At 40.4% G+C, this 20801-nt stretch overlaps 1 protein-coding gene across 1 annotated transcript; it reads left to right on the top strand.

The window, feature by feature from the left end:
• Positions 1-695: 695 nt before the first annotated feature.
• Positions 696-20243, top strand: cmtm4 (CKLF-like MARVEL transmembrane domain containing 4). The gene is made up of 4 exons (XM_085271300.1): positions 696-1634; positions 9975-10151; positions 17905-18003; positions 18341-20243. Exons 1-4 carry the CDS (start codon positions 1449-1451, stop codon positions 18503-18505), a joined length of 627 nt encoding a protein of 208 aa, XP_085127426.1. The 5' UTR covers positions 696-1448; the 3' UTR covers positions 18506-20243.
• Positions 20244-20801: the final 558 nt, after the last annotated feature.

Raw genomic sequence — 20801 nt, 5'->3', positions numbered from 1 at the left:
TTTTATTTTTTTTTGGTTTTTTTTGGCATTGGAAATTTTTCTTTCTTGATCCTCGACAATAAGGGGACAAAAATAAATCAATATTTCAGATTTTATTTCGCTCTTTTTTTTTTGAAGTGCTTCATTTATCTCTAAAACATTGTGATAACTTCTCACCATGTTCAGGGTTACAACACATTTATACTGTAGTTGTAATTCAGTGTATTACACCAGTCACATGCATAGTGTCGGGGTTTTTTATGTTTTATTCCAAATGTTATTTCCAGCATCTTTGGACTTCTGCAATTACCTAGGCAACCTTTAATGCTGCTTAGCGCCACGAGAGAGCAGTAAAGTATGGGGGGGGGGCTCTACAGCACAGCTTATGCCCCTGAAAAAAAATTAGGCCTATCCTTTCATTTGTTGAAGTTAGACTAACTTTACATATATGGTACGATTTCTAACCTGCATTGACTTCTTTAATAACTCGGTGAAACCAACCTGCTTTATACGCAGAGAATTGGCAACATGTAATTTGAAATATGTCTGTATTTTGTATTAGACATGTTCACATATAAAACGTAAGAGGAAAAAAAAGCTATGTGGATCATGATGGTGATATTCAGTGGGTTTTAAACTCCATATAAAGACAAGCAGCCATACACTGTAATCCCCTTGGGAAAAAATAAATCGTGTCACCAGGCCTGGCTGGTGTTCAAATGCTGCACGGTCACACCGACGAATGTGAGTGTGTGAGAAGGGCTCGGTACTGTCGGCGTGGTTCCGACTGGATTCGTTTTGCAGGCTGTTTGGGAGCACTTAAACCGGGCGCAGAGCCTACTCTGAAGAATGTGCAGTTTTCAGGAGGGCGGAGACAAGCCTGCTTTCCATCCACAGCGAGGGACAGCGGCGTCCGTACGCAGCCGTACTGCGCGCTGCTGCTGCTGCTGCTGTGGAGGCTGCATAATTAAGTTTACAACAGGAGACAGCGCGGATCTCTCTCGCTTCTTCTGGGCCACAATGGGTGAATGTTTTTCGGTCTCACAGCACGGCAGGCATTTCCCCCCGATCTGCCGAACTAACCGGAGTCGTCCGTGGTAAAGTGAGTGGCACAAGGACTCGAACAAGTGACCCACCTAACATAGTTCTAAGTGCGGCTGTTTTAGAGAGGCGCAACACTGGAACCGGGAGGAACCGCCTGGAGGTGGAGGGGGTGGCTGCACTGATCCTATACCAGTCCTGCACGCGATGTTAAAGAGCAACTACCGTTGCGGTTTCACCTCGGGGTGGCTACGAGAAGTGGACTGTCCGGTTTGTTTTCCCCATCTGCTCCCAGCTTGCGTGGAACAAAGTGTGCTCTCTGTCACATAAGCCGCGCAGTGAGGTAGATCCAGGAGGACTGGCAGCGTCGGTTTCCATTTGTCTCTCTCTCTCTTAAAAAAAAAAAGAGTTCAGCTTCTCCAGAAATCATGAGGACCACCGAGGAGACGGAGGGCTTTGACGGCGAGGCCTCCAACACTTCCATGATCTCCGGGGCCAGCAGTCCCTACCAGCCCACCACCGAGCCCGTCCATTCGCGGAACGTTTTTGGGGGGATAGTGTGCGACATGGAGTACCTCAAGTCATACTTGGGGATTTTAAAGGTGGTTGAAGTGGTAAGTCAAAGCATGGCGACATCGTTGCAGTAATACTCAGAGATGTCCAGCCTTCCTGTAAGTGGCCAAGCTGTGACGCACCGTTGGTGCATAACTTCTACTGATCAGCAACTAACATGTGGAGGAAAACTCAACTTCCAGGGGGCAAAACACGATAAAGTGCAGCTATAGTTAAACTCGCTGTATGCTAAGCATTAATACCTTACTTATTATTTATGTGCAATAATAACCCCGAGGTTTCATTCTAAAGTTAGCCACACCGGTCCTGGCTTAACCTTCACTGCATCCCTACTAGAGGTCACTTCAACAGTATGCCCACCCCATGACTAGTGAATGTATAGAGGCGAGCTTGTTTTTGAATGGATAATGGCTCCTACATAATAGGGTACTATTCCAGAGGGATTTATAGTGTTTAATAATGTCTGCCATTTGCCACTTGCACTCCTTGAACGTCTTGATAACTTTTAGTTACCACTTGCATATTTGCAAGTAGTTCCATTTTTTCACTGTGTGGCTGTTTGCTGCTCCAGACCACTTAAACACGTGTGCAAATACGGCTGTACTCGGTGAGGCACCTGGGAAAACCTGTATGTGTTACCCATTCAGTTGCTGTTGAGGATAAAAAGTGTTATCACCATTTCTTTTCACGCTGTAGTCAGTGGAAAACACATTTCTGATGGAATTTTTGAATCAGTTCACCCAAACCAGATGTCTGAACTGGGATAAGAGGCAACAACAAAGCACAATGAAAGGGTCCCAAAGATCTGATAACTCACCAGAGGAGGAAACATCTATCAAACTGGGACCATTTCTCTTCTTCCTCTGCCAAGAAAAATTCACTACGGGGCTACACTCATACACATGTTGGAGTGTATCCCCAACAACACGGAGGAGAACAATGTATGTGGGAGGCAGTTTCTCTGCAATACTTTAAAAACTTATGCAGAAAAAGTTTTAAGGTTGTTTTTTTTTTAGCTTGTGGGTGGCTGAGTGTCCCAGTGGTCTGAGAGAAGCTCACAGTCTGTTGCACACCTGTGATGTTTACCTGTATGTGGGAAGGAAGGCTAGGAATCCTTCTGTCATCAGCGTGGGAGAAGTTTGGAGCAGGCGGTAACTTAAAAGTATTAGATTTATAATCTTCACGCATTTCATAGCAAACCGGAAATGTTTGAGTATTGCCTTAGACTTTGCTGGTTAATTAATTTCTTTTGGTTTTTTTACTTTTAGCCACAGAGCCACATCCTCTGCCCAGACATAAGACACCATAAAATTACATTCTCCACCTGTGCAAACATCCAGGTGCTTGGTTTTGTGGTTTTAATGTAATTGCATATATGTATATGTATGTATGTATGTATGTATGTATATATATATATATATATATATATATATATATATATATATATATATATATATATATATATATATGATTCTGCTCCTGCAAAGTGAAAAATGCTATGTATGTTTTTTGGGAGGTGTGCCTGTAGATTACCTGAATAGCAGTTTCTTTCTCATTTAACAATTTAAGCCAAACTCCTTATGTCTTAAGTTTTGTCTAAACACAAGCATCTGTGCAAAGACTTTGCCCTAAAAATAATTCTAGATTTGTTTACAAAAATATCTGTGATACTTCAAAGTCTCATTTTGCTCTATTCCAGAAAAAGTACTTAGTTGTGATACCCCAAAATAGGCCAAGTCATGAATAGCGCATAAATAACTCATTAAAAAAATCAGTTGAGGTATTTGAAGTAGAATCTGTATTACAGGCATTGTGGGTACAAGAGAACAAGCGTCATCTCATATCTATTAATAATCTTCAGTTTGTACTTTAGACTTCAAAAGCGTGGGAGTACTTTTGCAGTTTCAGATAGCCACATTTCTCCTCTGTGAACAAGGAGAGGACCAGTCAAAGTCATCCAAGTTTATATTCAGTGCCTTAGAGGAGGCCTTGAGAGAAGAGGCCTTTAAAGGCATCCTGCCAAGCATTAATGGCTTCATCGGCTTTCATTTTTACTGCTCTCTCCTCTAATTGTTTCACTCTGTGCCAGCCAAGGAGCAGTGATGATCTTTCAGAGCTGGAAAAACAAGCAAAACAATGTGGAGGAGATGCACTGCAAAAGGGCATCATGTAGCAAATGGCAGCAGTCTACTGTCAGCAGTACACTCGATGCTCCAGTTTATGGTTGGGACGTCTGTATCGACTAGGTATTTATTCGTTATCTGCCATCTGTTTATTGGCAAGTAAGAATAGATTTGCTGACGGCAGCCTTTATCTGTTATGTCCAATCAACCTAAAGGGCTTTATAAGTGGAATCCTGTTTTATAAATTTGTTTGACTGTGTTAAACAGTTGAATAAATGGCTGAAAGACACTAAAGTAGTTGGGTTTAATCCCCTCAAACCTTCCTTTTTTCATACGTCCTTTTTTTCACAAATATGCATTTACAAAATCTTTAAGGGGGCCAGTCACCTGTCATATCTTGGGTGAATTGATACATGTGATGCTGCTGCTGTTGGCCCTGCACTGAGCAGTACAAACTCTCAGTGGCAGGTAACCTGATCGAGGTGCGCCCATCCTGACAGCAGGTTTGTCTTTGTCTCTTTGTGACCGGGTCAACAAAGTCCAGCTGATATTCACATCATGCACGTCGACATAGTGACAGGAATTTGATACCTTGTTGGGTCTTATAGTACACCTATCAATCACACTGTTTCCCAGCAAGGCTCATGCCTTCATGATAAATAACAGCTTTTCTGTTATGGTGTGTATCCTGCCCTTTTTTTAAAGTAATATTCTAACAAGTGGAGGTTAAATATTAAGGAGAGGTGTTCTTTCTCCAAATCTTGTGTAATGAAGTTACCATATGCTCCCAAATGTCAGCACACGCTTAACCGAGAGAGACGCCATGTGCTTTACTCTCGTGTGGTTGAAACACGACTTATTTGGATCTTGCAGGATGGCATAAAGACAACAGGAATGTTGTGCAGGCACGAGGGGAGACATGTATGCTGTTGCATATGTGCAGCAACACACTTTTCCTCTGGGGTGAAATTTAACCAGCATTCAGGGTAAATTTTCCATCTCATACCCGACTGTGAGCTCCTGCTAAAGCACATTCAATCTTTTGGGTCATTTTTAAGGTGTTTTTTTTGCATGAAGTAGTACAGTGTGGAAGTCCTGCACATAGTGTTGCAAAGTTTCAACAATAAAGCCTCCCATTCTCCTCCTTTAATTATCTGTTCACAACAGATGGCGTATAAGAAGGGGATCGGCATCCAAGATGTCCTTAAGGCAACTAATAATGTGCTAAATCCCTGAGATAAGGACTTGTTTGCATGTAGGAGAAAGAAGGGAAAGAAAGCTGACACATTTGTTCCTGCACATACGATGCGTGATGAATAGACTGAACAAGAGAGAAGGTTGACATATAATCAATACTTACAAAATTATCCAGTGTGGTGCTTGCAATTCTCCGCCTCCTCCCCTGTGACTGCCTGACACCTGCTACACAGGGGCATGGAGGAAGTAATATGCTTTCTTTGAGAGACATTACATCATCTCCCAGTGCAGTGCACTTCATTCCTGTTTGGGTGTGACCCTTTCAGCTGTATTTCAGTCAAAGACAGGCTGCTATCCAGCTACACACTCTAATGAGGCTTCGGCAACTGCACACAATTCAACTGTTGTCCTAACGATAGTCTGCCCAGTCGACTTATTTTCTCTTCCTTTCGGTTTCCTGTGAGGTAATGTCACAGACAGAGATTTAAATGATCAGACTGGAGTTTGACAAACTGTGGAGGGTTTTCCCCTTATGCTTTACCAGTGCCAGTCATCCAACAGCTCTGCTCACTGAACAGGATAAACAGGGTTGAATAAATGATCGTTTTCTGAGATAAAATCTGCTAGACTTGCTCTTTGTTAGTTATGCTAGTGTAGAAACATACATGTTTGAGCATTTAGAAGTTTATTCTTTGCTTCTTTGTAACATAACACCCACCCACCAGGCCGGCCCGTGACACTGAATTAGATAAGCAGTTAAGAGGATGGATGGATGGATGGATGGATGGGTGGCCAACAAGGTGTAGGAGTGTAGTGGTAGAGATAGTTCTTTTATTTCAGCTTCATCTCACTGATTAACCAACACTTATCTACAATTGAGAGTCCAAGAAACTGGCTGTGTCAGAAGGGAGGGTAGATTGTCCGCTAATCGCGTGTTCGGTAGTTTGACCCTCTGCTCCTCCAGCCCACATGGGGGAAGATACTGAATCCGAATTGACCCCATATTGCACTTGGTGTGGGATAGTCGAGAATAAAATGCTGTCTAAATGAATGAAGTTCTTTGAATGCTCAGTATCCTACATGCACATATTTACCATGGACCTTACTTAATTAGTCCCACAAGTTAGCTAAGCTCTAGCTTTGTGCTACAAGCGCCGTGCATGTCAGGTTAGATGACGGTTCTAAAGTTTAAATGGTCTTTGCATTAGCAGGATACTGGAGTAGACTCCCTGTGACCCTGCGATGGATAAGCAGTTAAAATAAAATGGATGGCTGTTTAAATTAATGTGCCTGAACTGACTGGGTGTGCCAGCACAAGCACAATGTGGGTAAATTTATTAAATGTTGTGGGATTTAATAAGCTATTCATGTGACCCGCACAACACTGTGAAGCTGCAATTGTGACTCAGAGATTACAGTACTTTGCAAAAGTCTTGAGCAATCCCTCCTTCTTTTATATTTTGCCAGCAAAATGGGAAATAGATGCAGTGATTTCTAGAAGCACGTGAAAACATACGTGGAAGTACAGGTATATAAGGAGAAAAAGAGTTGGTGCAATTCTAATGAGCTTGAAAGTCAATATTTGGTATGACCACCTTTATTGTATCCTGATATATTTTTACTGCATTAGATGAGTGTGTTTGTTCACTGTCAAGCTGGAAAATTAGGCCATTCCCAATTAGACATTTTCAAGATGATATTGCATGGTGAATGAAAATCTGATGGTGCTTTTCTGCGTTCATTCGTCCATCAGTTTTTAAAGATCTTTTAAAAGTTTTTAAAGATCTTTTAGATCTTTTTAAAGATCTAAAATCCAACCCCAAACCACGATAGAGCCTCCACCGTGTCTTACAGATGGCTGTAGACACTCACTGTTGTACCCCTTTTCTGACCCGTGCACTCGCACTCGTCACTTTATAAGACCGGATGTTCAGGTCAGATCCTGTTTGATTTGGCTTTCCTCAGCCTTTCCTACCTGCGTCCCTTCTTTAAGAATGGCTTTTTGACACTCATCCTTTCCCAGACCGGGACAGGGGCGTCTCTCAGGTCGCGTGTCAGGTCTCTGTTGGATTTTTTCTGTTGTGTGTTTCCTAAGGATGTAACGTTCAGATACTAATACGGATACTGATACACTCCACATCATACTGAGATGCTGAGAGATACCAAATTGACAGGCTATCACAAAAGTGGCTAAAAATACAATTTAAAATAGGTTCTTTGCTAAGTGGTCTGTTATGTGCAGACACAGCACTGGTTCATCAGCTGGAGTAGGTAAACAAACAAACAACAACAACAAAATTCCTCCAAAAATGGAAATCCCAAGTGCCTGGCTCCTTGGAAGAAAAATAAATACGAGTTAGCTCAATACTCGTATAAACTACTGTACATGATGTTATTTTGATAAATGTTTTGTTTTAATGTAAAATGTAGTTAAAGGACAAATATCTGCTGTTAAAGTGATCATTTTTCTTTTGCAACAGAAGACACAGAGACAGTTGAGTAGCTAAAATAAGCCAGAGCCAAAGAAAAGGGGATGCTGTTTGCGCTTAAACTGCTTAGATTTGTTAGTAATGACAAGTAGTGAAATAAAAAAAAATACCTGCCTCAAACTTGACCCAGTTTCTTCAGTAACTTTCTTTGAAAAGCAAAAAATGATCTTACCTTTCAAGCTTTGCTACTTGAGCGCAGCTCCTTGTTTAATGTTTTAACAACTTGGACAAAAAGCCATTCCTGCATGGAATATTACAATAATCCGAAATCATCTTAACAGAAACTGTTTAGCACGAAAGTTAGTATTTATTTTTCCATGTTCAAATATGGGCTTTGTGATTCACAACCAACCCGCATACAGTAAATGAAGCACAGATCCTGCAAGCCATTGTGCTTCTTAGATCTTTTATGAATAGGTCTTGTTTGCTAAAACACAGATGCAAACAGTAGGCGATGGCTCTTATTATATCTCAATACATCAAAATTCATTTTTGCTTCAATGGTGGAAAACCATCCAGGCCAAGAGGCAGTAAAGCAGCACCAACTAACGATACTCAGCTATGCCGCTGCGCTTTGCTGCTGGGTTGATGCTTGCAAGCTGATGTTTTATCAGCTCAAAGGATATCTTCCAAGTAACACTGAGGAGTGGGAAGCTGTTCCTTGGCAAAGTTTTGTTTTTTTTGAGTGCATTTTGTTGAGTGTGGATGAGATGACTGTGTGTGAATTATTAGTCAAACAGATTGTGTTCGATCTGTAAATTGCATATGTCTGATATGTGATTGCTGTTGTTTTGCATTAAATGACCTTGAGTGAAGTTTCACTAACATTGCGTAGACTTTCAGGGGTAACATTTGTAAATGAAAGAGAAAGGAAAACTGGAGTCTCTTATCACATCCTTCACGTCTGCTCATGCAAAACTGGCCTTTGCAGTTTGCATAAAATTAGAAAACTGATTCTTAGCTACTTCAGGTCGGTATTATGTTGCATTTTCATGGTTTTGCTATGCCTCTTGGTTTTGGACTGCTCCTAGGCAGTTGGCAATCTGTGTGTGGTTTTGTCGGGGTCTAGATGGCAGAAGAACACCTAAGTAGCAGAATTCTTCCCATACTGTGGTTTGTTGATGGCTGTTGGCTGGAAGCGGGCATCTTCACAAACTGCCAGGAGCAGAACTCATGGGATCACAGACTCTGGTCTATTCATAGGACAATCGCTTTATGAACTGGAAAGTTTGACATTTCAATCCCATAATCTTACAGAAATAACTTACAGTATTCTTTATGCTTATATTCAATATACTGACTAGGCATGTATATATTTTAAGTTTTTATATACTTTGTATTTAATGTGCTGGCGTATCATTTGTTAACTGGCGTCGCTGGTAAGACTCACTGTCAGATTTGTCCAAGCTTCAGAAATGAAGGTCAGACATATTTTGTCAAAGGTCTGACACAGTTATTCAGAAAAGAGACTGAATAATGAACTCCATTCTAGGATAATGAATGCAGACTGCTCATGCTGACCTAGTTTTTAGTTTTTAGAGATGATTCACTAATCAGCCAGTGAATTATCTAACCTGTTGTTGGCATAATATACTCAATATATCCCTGCACTATTAGCACCACACTCATGCTTCCTGGACAGTGTGACTGTACCTGGCTGCAGGATTTTTTTCAGAGTGGTAAATGTGATATAGTAGCACTCAAAGTGCTTGAGACTACATTTAAACATAAATTTGTGCAGTGCTTTATCATATATGAGCACTTTATCTACCTGTCATCCATAGCCAAATTTAGAACCAGCAGTTGTCTTTGGCGTGCAGAAACGATGGATTATAAAGTGAAGTCTTAACATATAAATGCTGGTATTTTGGTAAAGAACTTGCAAATTACACATAAACCCCAGCTGTGCTTTGAATTAGAAGCTTTCTTGCAATAAGGTGACAATGCTAACCAAAGCACCTCCTTGCTGCACATAATAAGATAAAATGTGCAATCAGTGTACCAGTTATAAGTAAAGACGGCGTAGTCCTGTGCAGTACTGTAAAGGAGTTTGTCTATGGCCTGAATACTGAACTTCTAGCTTTGGGATTGTGTCCATATCGCTTGTCGGGGGAATTTTCTCCCATCGTTACAGTTCTTGTTTGGATCCAGTTTGAATCAATACAGTATTTGGATTCCCCAGTTAACAATGCAGAGGTCATCAGCATGACTGTGGCTGTGGTGAACGGATGTTGATAGACCCTGACCACCCTCTGCACCAGCTAAAGACCTCCTCTAACATCTGGTTCAGCTTTGCTGCCACAAGGACATATACAGAAAATCTTTACCATCTCACACCACGATACCTGCATTTCTCTGTTAGATGTCTCTTATTAAGCTCATTTGAACACTGCACTTTTTCAGTTTTCTGTTAAGTTTTTCCATTCTTTATCTTTCCAGGCTATTTGATTTTGTGATATTGTATTTATTTTATTGAGATAAGCTGTTCCCAACCTGTGGAATAAACAAAGTGTATCTTATTTGTATCTTATTTTAACTCTTGTCTCTCCTGTCGTCTTCCCTCTCACTTCAGGTCCTTTCACTCATCGGCTTCATCTGCATAGAAACTATCATGATGTGTTCCCCCTGTGGAGGGGTCTACTTCTTTGAGTTTGTCAGCTGCAGTGCTCTTGTGGTGACAGGAGTCCTCCTCCTGATCTTCTGCCTCAACATCCACACCAAGGTGCCCCACGTAAACTGGAGCCTCACGGTACGTCCACACTACAGAGTATTAACATAGCTCATGTACACTAATGTACTGCTGAACCTCTAAATAAAGAACAGGATGACTAATGTTAATGCAGTTTATGATGATACTTGGATTGCCGTTGAGGAGAGATAATTCCTCAGGAGATACAGATGAATAGTACAGCATTTAGATAAATTCACTATGAAATTTCATCTTCATGCACGCATTACAGCCGGCATCGGCATCCGGTTTTAAAGTTCTAATCTCACACATGAACCCCCTTACTCTCCAGATATGGAAAGATGTTATGTCTGTTCACTATCTACAATCGGTTGTCATGTCCTTGTGGCTGATAGCAGAGTCAAAACACTCCTCAGCATCAGAGGTCATCGTACTCCTGAAGACTCCCCTGAGGCTTGTGCATTTTCAGGCCTTCCCAAATATAGAAGTTAATCCTGAAAAAAATCAATTTAAAATCAGGCAACATGACATTTTAGAAGAGTAGGGTTTAAATTTGCCCTCTGAAACCTTACTGGTTTACACAGCAGTAATTTTGCATTATTCTCGTCATATTTAGCGACAGTCTGGCTTATAATTTAATGCTTAGCTGCATGTGTAAATCTATCGATATGCTCACCTTATGATAATAATGCAGTGGTCCAGGTAAAGGTTTACATGGCATTAAATTTATAAGCTTTGGGTTTTTACTCTTCTTGAGACCAGTGACCAGTACAGTTATTAATTTTATCTACATTAGCAGCAGTAAAGACTCCCTGTACGTTTTTTTTTTTTTTTTTAGCTCTATTTAAGGAGCTGTTATCATTTTAAGAGGCTTGTTAGCATTTAACTCAGTTTAGCTGTTAAGCAGCAGTAAAATACAGCGAGGCTGGCATGGCTTGATGTGTCTCTTGTTATTATGTTTACTTTCACTAGAACCTGACAGATATATGATTCACCGATACTGATATTTGTTTTTAAAAGTCTGATATAGCAGCTGATATTTCTTTCTTTCAGACACAGAACACAAACATTTCTTAAAAGTTGTTAAGTGCAGTCTTTACTACAATGATATGGCAGTGTGGGTTAAAAATGATCCTGTTTTATTATAACGACAAGTCGTGGATTACTGGTTTAGATGCTAGGATCAGACGGTTGTTGTGCTTCTGGTAATCCAAACATGACTTGCTGAGTTCCCTCTGGTGGACAAACTACAACAACAGTAACACTCACACCATTGTTGGAGGGTGTTTCTCCCATCTCTACTTTTTTAATTAGAAATGTTATTTAGAAATGCACATTCCAGTATATTGGTAAATAGTGGGTATCAGCTGATTTACTCAGCCTGCTCAACCAATAAATGATAATAAAAACTATACAGAGCAAATCATACTATTAAAACAAGATTCGTTTTTAAACAGGATTCTTGTGTAATCTTAGTAAGGACTCACAAATAGATACACATAGCAAATATTAGTGAAATCTGTTTCTGTTTTGTTTCCTAAGAGAAAAAAATATCAGCTGATAAATCACATTTTTTTGCTTGACTGAAAATAAACATGCATAATAATAAAAATACACAAACGCATGGTGGCTGTCTGCCATCAATATCAGTTTAAAAAACCTTACATCAGTCAGGCTCTACCAATAGCTGATATCAGGAAGGTTAGCTAATATCAGCCAGGTTAGCTAATATCAGCCAGGTTAGCTAATATCAGCCAGGTTAGCTAATATTAGCCAGGCAGTGATTTTCCTTTTTTGCCTTTTTTTTATCTTCTTCTTTTTTTTGCCTGTCCCGTTTAGTTCTTTTGCCATCAGAATTGTTGTCTAAAGCCAAAGAAAGATGCCCAACGGATTTACTTTTTTTTTTATCTTCTTGATGATTGTTCTGTTTTAGCATTTATGCAAGGAGATTTAAGCTTATTATTTAAACAAAGCATTTAAACTTAGTTTCTTTCTAAAGTAAGAAATTGAAACAAGCTTTACTTGAACTTCTGTTTGTTGAATATTGTTCTGTATTTAGCACTAGAATAAAATCTAGCACAAAGTCATTACAGTTTCCATGTTGCTACCAGGATGTGCACTGTCAGCTGTAAGAAAATGAGCTGGTGGGTATTCTCCAGGAGATACTGGCTGCCTCTCACTGTTTGCCTGACAAGCAGTTGGTGGTGAGTTCTGATCTGCAGCCAAGTGTCTTTTACAGACACGTGTAGAAGAAATTTCTTTGACCATACTTCCAGCTTACAGTACATACTGTAGTAAAGATGTGGATGCTAAGCCAGATGTTCAGATCTAACCACAGCTATCAGATTGCTCTACGGTATCCTTAGTACAGTATTCCACCTCAAACATGAAGAGAGGGTGTGCCTTTGGCGTCTGCTTTTGGCAGAGTAACACCGAACGAAAGCGTTTTACAGTCCCATAGAGGCCAGGGCTAATTTAAGAGTGCTGATTTAGGAACTTTTACCAGATACCTGTAACCATTACTGTCCATATAATCCAAAATCCTTCTGTTTGCTCTTTTCAAGACTGCCTGTTCTTTTTCGTCTTAAGCCCGCTGGCGTTTCTCCTGTCACTTCTGCCTGGTTATTATTTTTCCATTTAGGAGATTAATGGTTAAATAATGAAATGTTTAATTAGCATGTACACTGTGTGTTTGTGTGCTTAAGCCTGAGCTCAGGAGTTGGCATTGGGTTCACACAAAGAGGTTGGAGTTTGATGGCCTGTGGTTTGGCACACTGGTGTTGCTGGACTTTATGCTGTTATGCAAAAGAATAAAGGTGAATTTGTCAAATATGAAGGACTTTTTTGGTTAGCAAAATGTTGCAAACAAAGGTTTACCGAACGTGTTACTTTGCAGATTTAACAGTGTTTGCTCTCACTCCAAACTGCTTAGCTGACGAGCCCACGTTCCTTGGACGCACTCCACGGTGTGGGCTCAGCCACACGCTGTTTATGTCTATCGTAGTCAAAGCTGCTCCGGTCACATTGGTCCCCTGGGAATTTTACCACGAGTGAGCATTTCACAGTATTAACCAACTGTTAAACCTTCTGCTGACTTTTCTGTTTCCCAACTACAAACTCTCAGTAGAAGGGTTCTTAATCTAACAATTATGTGCTATACGATCCCATCTCCTCCACTTCCCCCTCTGTGATGACTTTGGCAGCACAGAGGGGGAAACACAGGCCTTGACCCTATTCCCCTTCTTCCAAATGGAAATGAATGCAGTCCTAGGACTCTTTTGTAAAGCTACTCTGTAACTTTAGGTGATTTAGGTTAAATTAAACTCGAGGATTTAGTTTTTGAAGGCAGATAATTCGGTCCATTGTTTTCCTCATTCACAGCCAAATAGCTGTGGGTCATGCTAGGGGGATTCTGGGACAGAAATGAGGCAAAACTAAAGACACAAAGGGAGAGACAGATAATAGTGTTGTTATTCTCTCGTTGGAGGGAGAGCGGCCGTTCGATTGCCCTGCCAGTATTTTCTGGTTGTTTTGTTCTGAGAACAGAGAGTATCTCATCACAGTTAATACATGAATGAAGTAAGTAGTTCAGGGTGGAAGCCCACAACTGGATGCTGAGTTGTTCCACTACAGTAAGCTGTTAAACAGCATTTCCAAACAGCACTGTAGAGACAACAGTCACTTAGAATCCCACTTTATTCTTTTCCTTTCCTGGTAAAATGTTTGCATCCAGGCAATTACCATTATTGCTGGTCAGATAGAGCGCAACTTTCGAGATGGAGACTTTAAATTTTTCATAGGCTGTGAAATTCCATGCTAGTTGTTTACATGCACATTTTTCTATTGGACCTATATGGGAAAATTCAGGAAAGAATATAATCACATGTGTGATTTGTGACTTTTGGGCGAAGGTAAAGCAGAGAGGTTGAGAAACAACTGAACTGACTGTGGGATTGAAGTGGCATCATGAAAACGCGCAAAATCGTTTGTGCACATGAAAGAGCACAATGGAACAGGAATATCTGGTTGGCTGTGTCTCGTTTAACCAGTTTGACAAGCTGAATGGGAGTGCATGAGTAATGCGAGCAGTGTTTGCAGTACGCTGAGTGTGCACCTTTGAAGTGGGTTTAAGATTACGGTCGAAGGTTAAGATCATAACTGTGGTGTTCATTGACTTTCCCAGTTAACATGTAGAGATATGGTTCTGTATTTATGTTACTGATTAAACCACGAGATCAGTGGCACATTATCTCACTTTTTATGCCCTGCTGAGGTATGTGCATGCACATATGTGTAAGTCTGCGACCAGCTAGCCTTTTTGACTTTGCTATTGTATGGTCCATGCGTGTCATATGAGAGACCATGTCTGCAATGATTATAATCACGCCTCTGATCACGAGGGCCGTGCCCCAGCCACGCTGAGCCCTTCAATATTAACCCCCTCCCCACAGTTTGGCGTGCCAAGAACAGGAGAGCGGTACTTGAAAAGCAACTGTCTCTTTCACATTACTTCCTATGTGTAAAAACGTGGGGGATGGAGTTAGTTACATGTGTGGACTGAGTGTTTGTTTGAATTGAATGAATGAGGTGCTAGGTGGCTTTTAAAAAAATATGTGCTGTTGGCTTCTTTGCTCTCCTGTGGTTTTTGGATATGGAGCACCAGGATGCAGTCTGGCTGGTTAGAAGAGTGCAAACAAGCTCTGTTTGTTCAGTATACAACATCAGCCACAATGTGCTCAGTCCTTAGACTAATAGGAGGCTACATTGTGCCAGTTTTTTTTTTAATTAGTCTTGTGGGGTTTAACTAATGCACATCACTGGCAGCAGCTTTCAGACAGCTCAGTTTTATCTTGAGCTCACATTACATTAGTTTGTTATTTCAGTGGTGTGCTTTGGGGTAACAAACATGTTGTGCTGTGATTTAAAATGTATTTTTGTTGTTTTAAAAGTTATTTAAATGTAAAAGCAAGAGGCAGCTGTAGGATATTTGTTGCCGTGAGTGCTTTAAGTAGATTAAATTGAAGTTTTATGTTAAAACACCAGGAGTGGATATTTTTTATTTGTTATTATAACCCAAGGTTGGTCTAAGAGGAAGGATGTCAAGAGGGAAGTTCAGGAATTCTGCCTTCTTATTACCAAGTCTAGAAATAGCCAAAATAACAAGTATCCTAATGATGTTGTGTAGAAATAAATAGCAGGTACAATTATGGTGAAAGAAAGAACACACTATTTTAATTCTAAGGTTTTATCTATCAAGATTACACTGAGTCATTATTTATTAAACAAAAAAACTGAGCCAAATGCAGAAGCAGCATGTAAACAAACTAAAACAAAACAAAACAAAACTAGGCACACCCTTTCCATGGGGATTAAGAGGGTCTATAAAAGCAGTGGTTTTGGCAGTTTGCTGGCCTGGAGCGTTCAGGGGGAAAGAGATCAGCAATGATCTCAGAGAAGCTGCCCAGCAATCTGGAAAGGCCAAATAATCCAACAAATTTAAAGTCCATCATTCACAATGACAAAGATTATTCACAAGTGGTAGTAACAGGTAAGACAGCCGATGGTCTTCCCAGAAGTGGACATCCAGGCAAATTCATCCCAAAGTCAGACTGTGCCATTCTCAGAGAAATTGCAAAAAAAAAGTCAAGACTCAAATGCTGTGGCTGGACCATAAGAGAGCCGTCGCATAAACAAATGCCCACAAACCTCAATGAAATGAAGCAAAGGAGAGCAGGCCAGAATTCTTCCACAACGATGTGAGAGACTGATGAAGTCATGCAGAAAATGATTACTTCAAGTTATTGCTGCTAAAACTGCTTCTACAAGCTACTGAATCATGGCTTGGTTTCTGCTAAATAAGTAATGACATGATGATGTAGTGTGTCATGTGCTGTCATTCAGCTCAGGTTGTATTCAAGACATGGAAAGAAAGAAATATGTCCTGATATGTAAAACCTTAGAACTGATAGGGGGTGTACTTTCTTTTTACCACGACCGTACAATTCTTCCCAACAGGAGGTTAAAAAACAAACAAGAAGACAAGGAGCACCAAAGAATAACTCCAAATGAATCATCAACTACTCTTGGAAAAACAAGGGAGTTTTGGATCAATGGTTTTCTGTCACGAACTTTGAATTCTTGTTATTATTTAACGTTCTGTTGGTTCGCAGGTTGTTCATTGTTGTTTATTCTTGTTTTCCATGTTTCTAAATATCTTGAGTCCTAATTCTTTTCTTTTAGTTTCTGGTTATTTTCATGATTATTCTGTTTCAGGTTTATTTTGTATAGTCTATTCTTTTATTAGTCTTGCCCTTGTGCCTCTCTGTGTCAAATTTGTAGAACTGAGCCTGTCATCTGTCAGTGAGGGGAAAATAGATGGGAAACACAGGAGGAACAAATCAGGATGATGAGACAAGGGAAGTAGAACTCAATGTAAAAGCACAGGTTACAAAAGACTACCAAAAAAAAACGGGAAGTAACTACACAGAGATGACCGACTTGACATAAAGGGCCACAAGGGAAGGATTAACAGAACAAAAAACTAATGCAGAATATGTCTGTGAAGGTTCTCAGTCATCCAGGTCATCGTAGTCTAAGGAGCTTGAAACTCGGGCGAGTTCTCCAAGCATGACATCCCAGTGTACTTTAGGCCCAGCCACACACTCAGACAAAACCTGGTTCATCTCAAAGACAAAACTCCTAAACACAAACTTAACAACTTAGTGTATGATGTACAGTGTAGCGGGAGATGCTCAGACTTAAATTAGATTAGATAGATTAGATGAAACTTTATTAATCCCTCGGGTGGGTTCCTCCGGGAAATTCAGTGAAGAGTGGAGAGACCAAACAGCCACTTCATAAACATATGGCACAACATAGAAGAGCCACCTTGAAGGGACAAGACTCGGCGGTCCATCTGCATCTTAAGGACAAAGGTCACTCTTTTGAGGATGCTAATGTTCACATTTTGGACAGAGAAGACAGATGGTTTGAAAGAGGAGTGAAAGAAGCCATTTATGTCCACTGTGAGCGACCATCTTTGAACAGAGGCGGGGGTTTATGACACCAACTGTCTGTCATCTATAATCCAGTTTTGAGATCCCTTCCCAGATGCCTTAACGCCCACTCACATCCTGGGCCATCTGACCTCAGGAAATCACATGATAGGGTGGAGCTAGGCTTCACAGAGGGTTCACCCGAAACCCTGGCTGATTGTGCACTACACCCGTTTTCACACCTTGGCTCATGTGATTAGGTAGAGGATCATCAAGGGGTCCGTTGTCCCTCTTGGGGACTTAAAATCTGGGACTCTCCACCAGTTGCTCTTAGAACTGAAGAAGCTTCTCGGATAAGAGGTGAAACGTCTTCAAGGAAACTTAAAGAAGTCCCGACGCTTTTCTTTCCAAGCTCCTTAGACTAATGCAGAATACTCATGAAAATACTTATAAACTGAAACAAGGAACTAGTACTCAAAAATAAACAGCAATGAAAACCTGAGAACCAACAGAACGCTAAAAAACAACAAGAATTCAAAGTTCGTAACAGAGAAAACCAAAGAGGACCTGTGGAGCCGTAGACCACACGTGAATGCATTCAAATAAATTCAAACAATGGGGAACATACCATGTTAAAATGTACTTTATCAAAATATACATTTACTTCATATGTTATTTTAGTATTGCCCAAAACTGCCAGGTACTGAAAACATCCTGTGTTCAACATTTCATTGTTGTTGATTTAAATCACAGGCGATCCCAGTCTTATATAACATCACTAATTCAGAGCTGTGATCTTTGTTTTTGTCTTCCTGTAGGACCTCGTTAACACAGGTGCCAGCACCCTGTTTTTCTTCTTGTCATCTCTCGTGCTTGCTTGCATCAATCACAACACTGGAGCTGAAATAGCAGCAGTGGTGAGTACTGACTCTTTGAACTTCATCCAGTGGCATCCTGCCTAGATCTATAACAAAGGAAGCATAAACGTGTGTAGATATGGATGCTATTTTTGTGCCTTACTTTACTGCAGCATCACTGATTGATGATGTCCATAGATTTTGTTTCTTACTGACCAGGCTGCTAAATTTCCTACCACTGCACAGTTCTGTATATGTGTTTAATTACACTAATTTATGCACTTGTAGAAGTTTTGATATATCAGACAACCTCATCAGCTTATTGAGCTGTAATCACGTAGCTTTGACATTTGTTGACACGTAAATGGTTCTGCTTCCCGTTTCCACCTGTGTGCAGATTTTTGGCTTCCTGGTGACTGTCGTGTACGGAATAAACACCTTCCTGGCAGTGCGGAAGTGGCGCCGTGGCACTGGGTGTCAGGGGGTGACTCAGGCCAGCGATTACATTCGGGCACGCACGGCATCGCGTGGCGAGGTGGAGCCACGACCTGAACTTGCATGAGTGCTGGCAGACAATCAGGAAGACTAAGAGAAAGCCATGCTACCAGCAGCTGACTCTAATGGAAACAGCTCTGCCTTCAGAACAGTATTTCCACTCCAGTGAGACAGCCACCTTCGGCTCATCACACGCTTTTGACTTCTCATCACAACACTTCAGCTGTGAATGAGGCTCCGTGGCTTTGTTCAGCAGCCGTCCTGGCTGCTCCTGCTGATACATAAACACTTAAGTAGAAAACCCTGGTCACATTTGACGGTGTGCTTTGTAAAACCCTTCATCTACATGTTTTTCTAAAGCATTTTGAAGGACAACTTCCCCTGAAAGGCTACAAAAAGAAAGCCTGACTTCTCCCCAGCTGTGCACCTACTCTGGCTCCAGTATATGTGTTGACTTTTGAGCACGCTTTGTCTTTCACTGTGAATGAAGTCCAGTAAAACAAGGTCAGCTTTTGTACAGTCTGCTTATGTCATGCCGCTGAAGTCTGTGGTAATAAATGTGATCATGAAATGAAGAAACCAGCGGACCAGCAACAAATCCTAACCTGCAGTCCAACCATGACTTCATTGTTCTTTCTCACAGCTTTTACCTTCTACCTTTGAGCAAGCCTGACATTTAATTTTTTAATTATACATGCGCTCATGAAAGTCTCCTTGTCCTTGTCTTGGCTAATCTTACACATCTTACTTTTACAGATGACTTTTAGCCACTATTGCCATGCTGCATTTGCTGTCAGCATTTATGGAGTAAGTGCAGATTACATTCACTACATTAGTCCACAACACTTAAAATGGGGAAAAAATAACCAGTCCAGTCCAGTTGGTTTGACACAATAACAGGGACATAATTTTCAGCAGAGCTTAAAAAGTTTTCCTTATAGATGTGTGTTAGGTCTACACTGTGAGCCTGGAGGAGGTTATATCAAGCAATGATAAGGTAATCCGTATCTTAATTTTGCACACGTCCAACACTTCAGGTAACACAAATCTTAAAAGTACATCAGTGAGATTAATTTTAAAGCAAACATCAGTAGATGGCGTGGTTGAGACCAATGTCATTAGCCTAGACACTGCTTCTCAGGTACTGACCCTCCTATATTACAAAAAAAAATCACAGGGTGCCTCGACCTAAACACTGTGTTTCCTAATGCCTTTCTAAATATTAGACTTGATGAGTCTGTGGGGTGGAAACATGGTACATTTAGCAAATCTGTGGTTGATTGAAATGTTTGTATATGTATCTACAATGATATTATCCCACATTTCATGTATTATGATATCCCTATCCTTCATTACCCTTATAGCAGCCTCTGCAAAGCCCATCCATCCAATACTGATTTCTCTTTAATATTTTTCAGTTGGTCAGTGCACCTGAAGTAAACAGGAAGTTAAACCTTTGTCTACTTATTTAGCATCTGATCTTCTTTTAATGTACACTACAGTTAAGACCTGAACCTTATTCGGGCAAGTTGACTATGGCCCCCTCTTCTGGTCTTTATATGAAATGTATCTTTTTGTTGCGTCAGTGGATCGGGTGTATAGTCAGATGATTTTACATTAGTGTGTTTATAAGTGAAGGACCAGAAATGTATTTGACTGTGGATTTTTTTTTTAAATTAAGACTAATAAATGCCCTGAAGATGCTTGATTAACCAGGCATTTCTTAGATTTTAAATAACTTATGTTTTAATGCTGTTTCTCTTGGTTTGGTGATTGACATAGACGTATGAGAAGACAATCTTGTTCGTATTTATGTGTGTGTAACTTACTTTGATGGATTTGTTTTTGAGTAATACTATTACCATGTTCACTTAAGAATTTGTACAGCAACAAAATCACGCTATTGCATTATGCTATTTGGTCATATAAACCGACCATATTTGTCAAACGCTTATCAAGCTGCAGCTCTCTCTGTGTACGACTGTGCTGCAATATGTTACGAAATTTGTATTTATGAGAAAGAAAAGGCTTTCTGCTGGTTTGCAGGTCGTGACATAAACGGCAAACAATGATCCGATCACGAAGAAGTGTGGAGACTTCACACTGGTTTATAATGACATTATTGAAATGAAGACAGGTTTTTATTCAAACTTTTTTTTGCAAAAAAAAATCCAAAACCAAACAAAAACTAAACAAGCAGGCAACATACATCTACACTGGTTTTACAAAGGTACCCGTTTATAAAATGGTACTGTGTGGGGATGTTGTTCGAATGTTTCAAATAAACTGAAGGTTCTCCTACTTCTTGGAAAGAATAAATCATTTAAAACCATTTGGGAATGTTTGAAATGTGCACTTTCACA

Source organism: Mchenga conophoros, linkage group LG1, assembly GCF_057382185.1.
Source record: "Mchenga conophoros isolate Kocher_MC1m ecotype Shallow Benthic linkage group LG1, M_conophoros_male_GT1.1, whole genome shotgun sequence".
Taxonomy (NCBI): domain Eukaryota; kingdom Metazoa; phylum Chordata; class Actinopteri; order Cichliformes; family Cichlidae; genus Mchenga; species Mchenga conophoros.
This window is presented reverse-complemented; position numbering and strand designations above follow the sequence as displayed.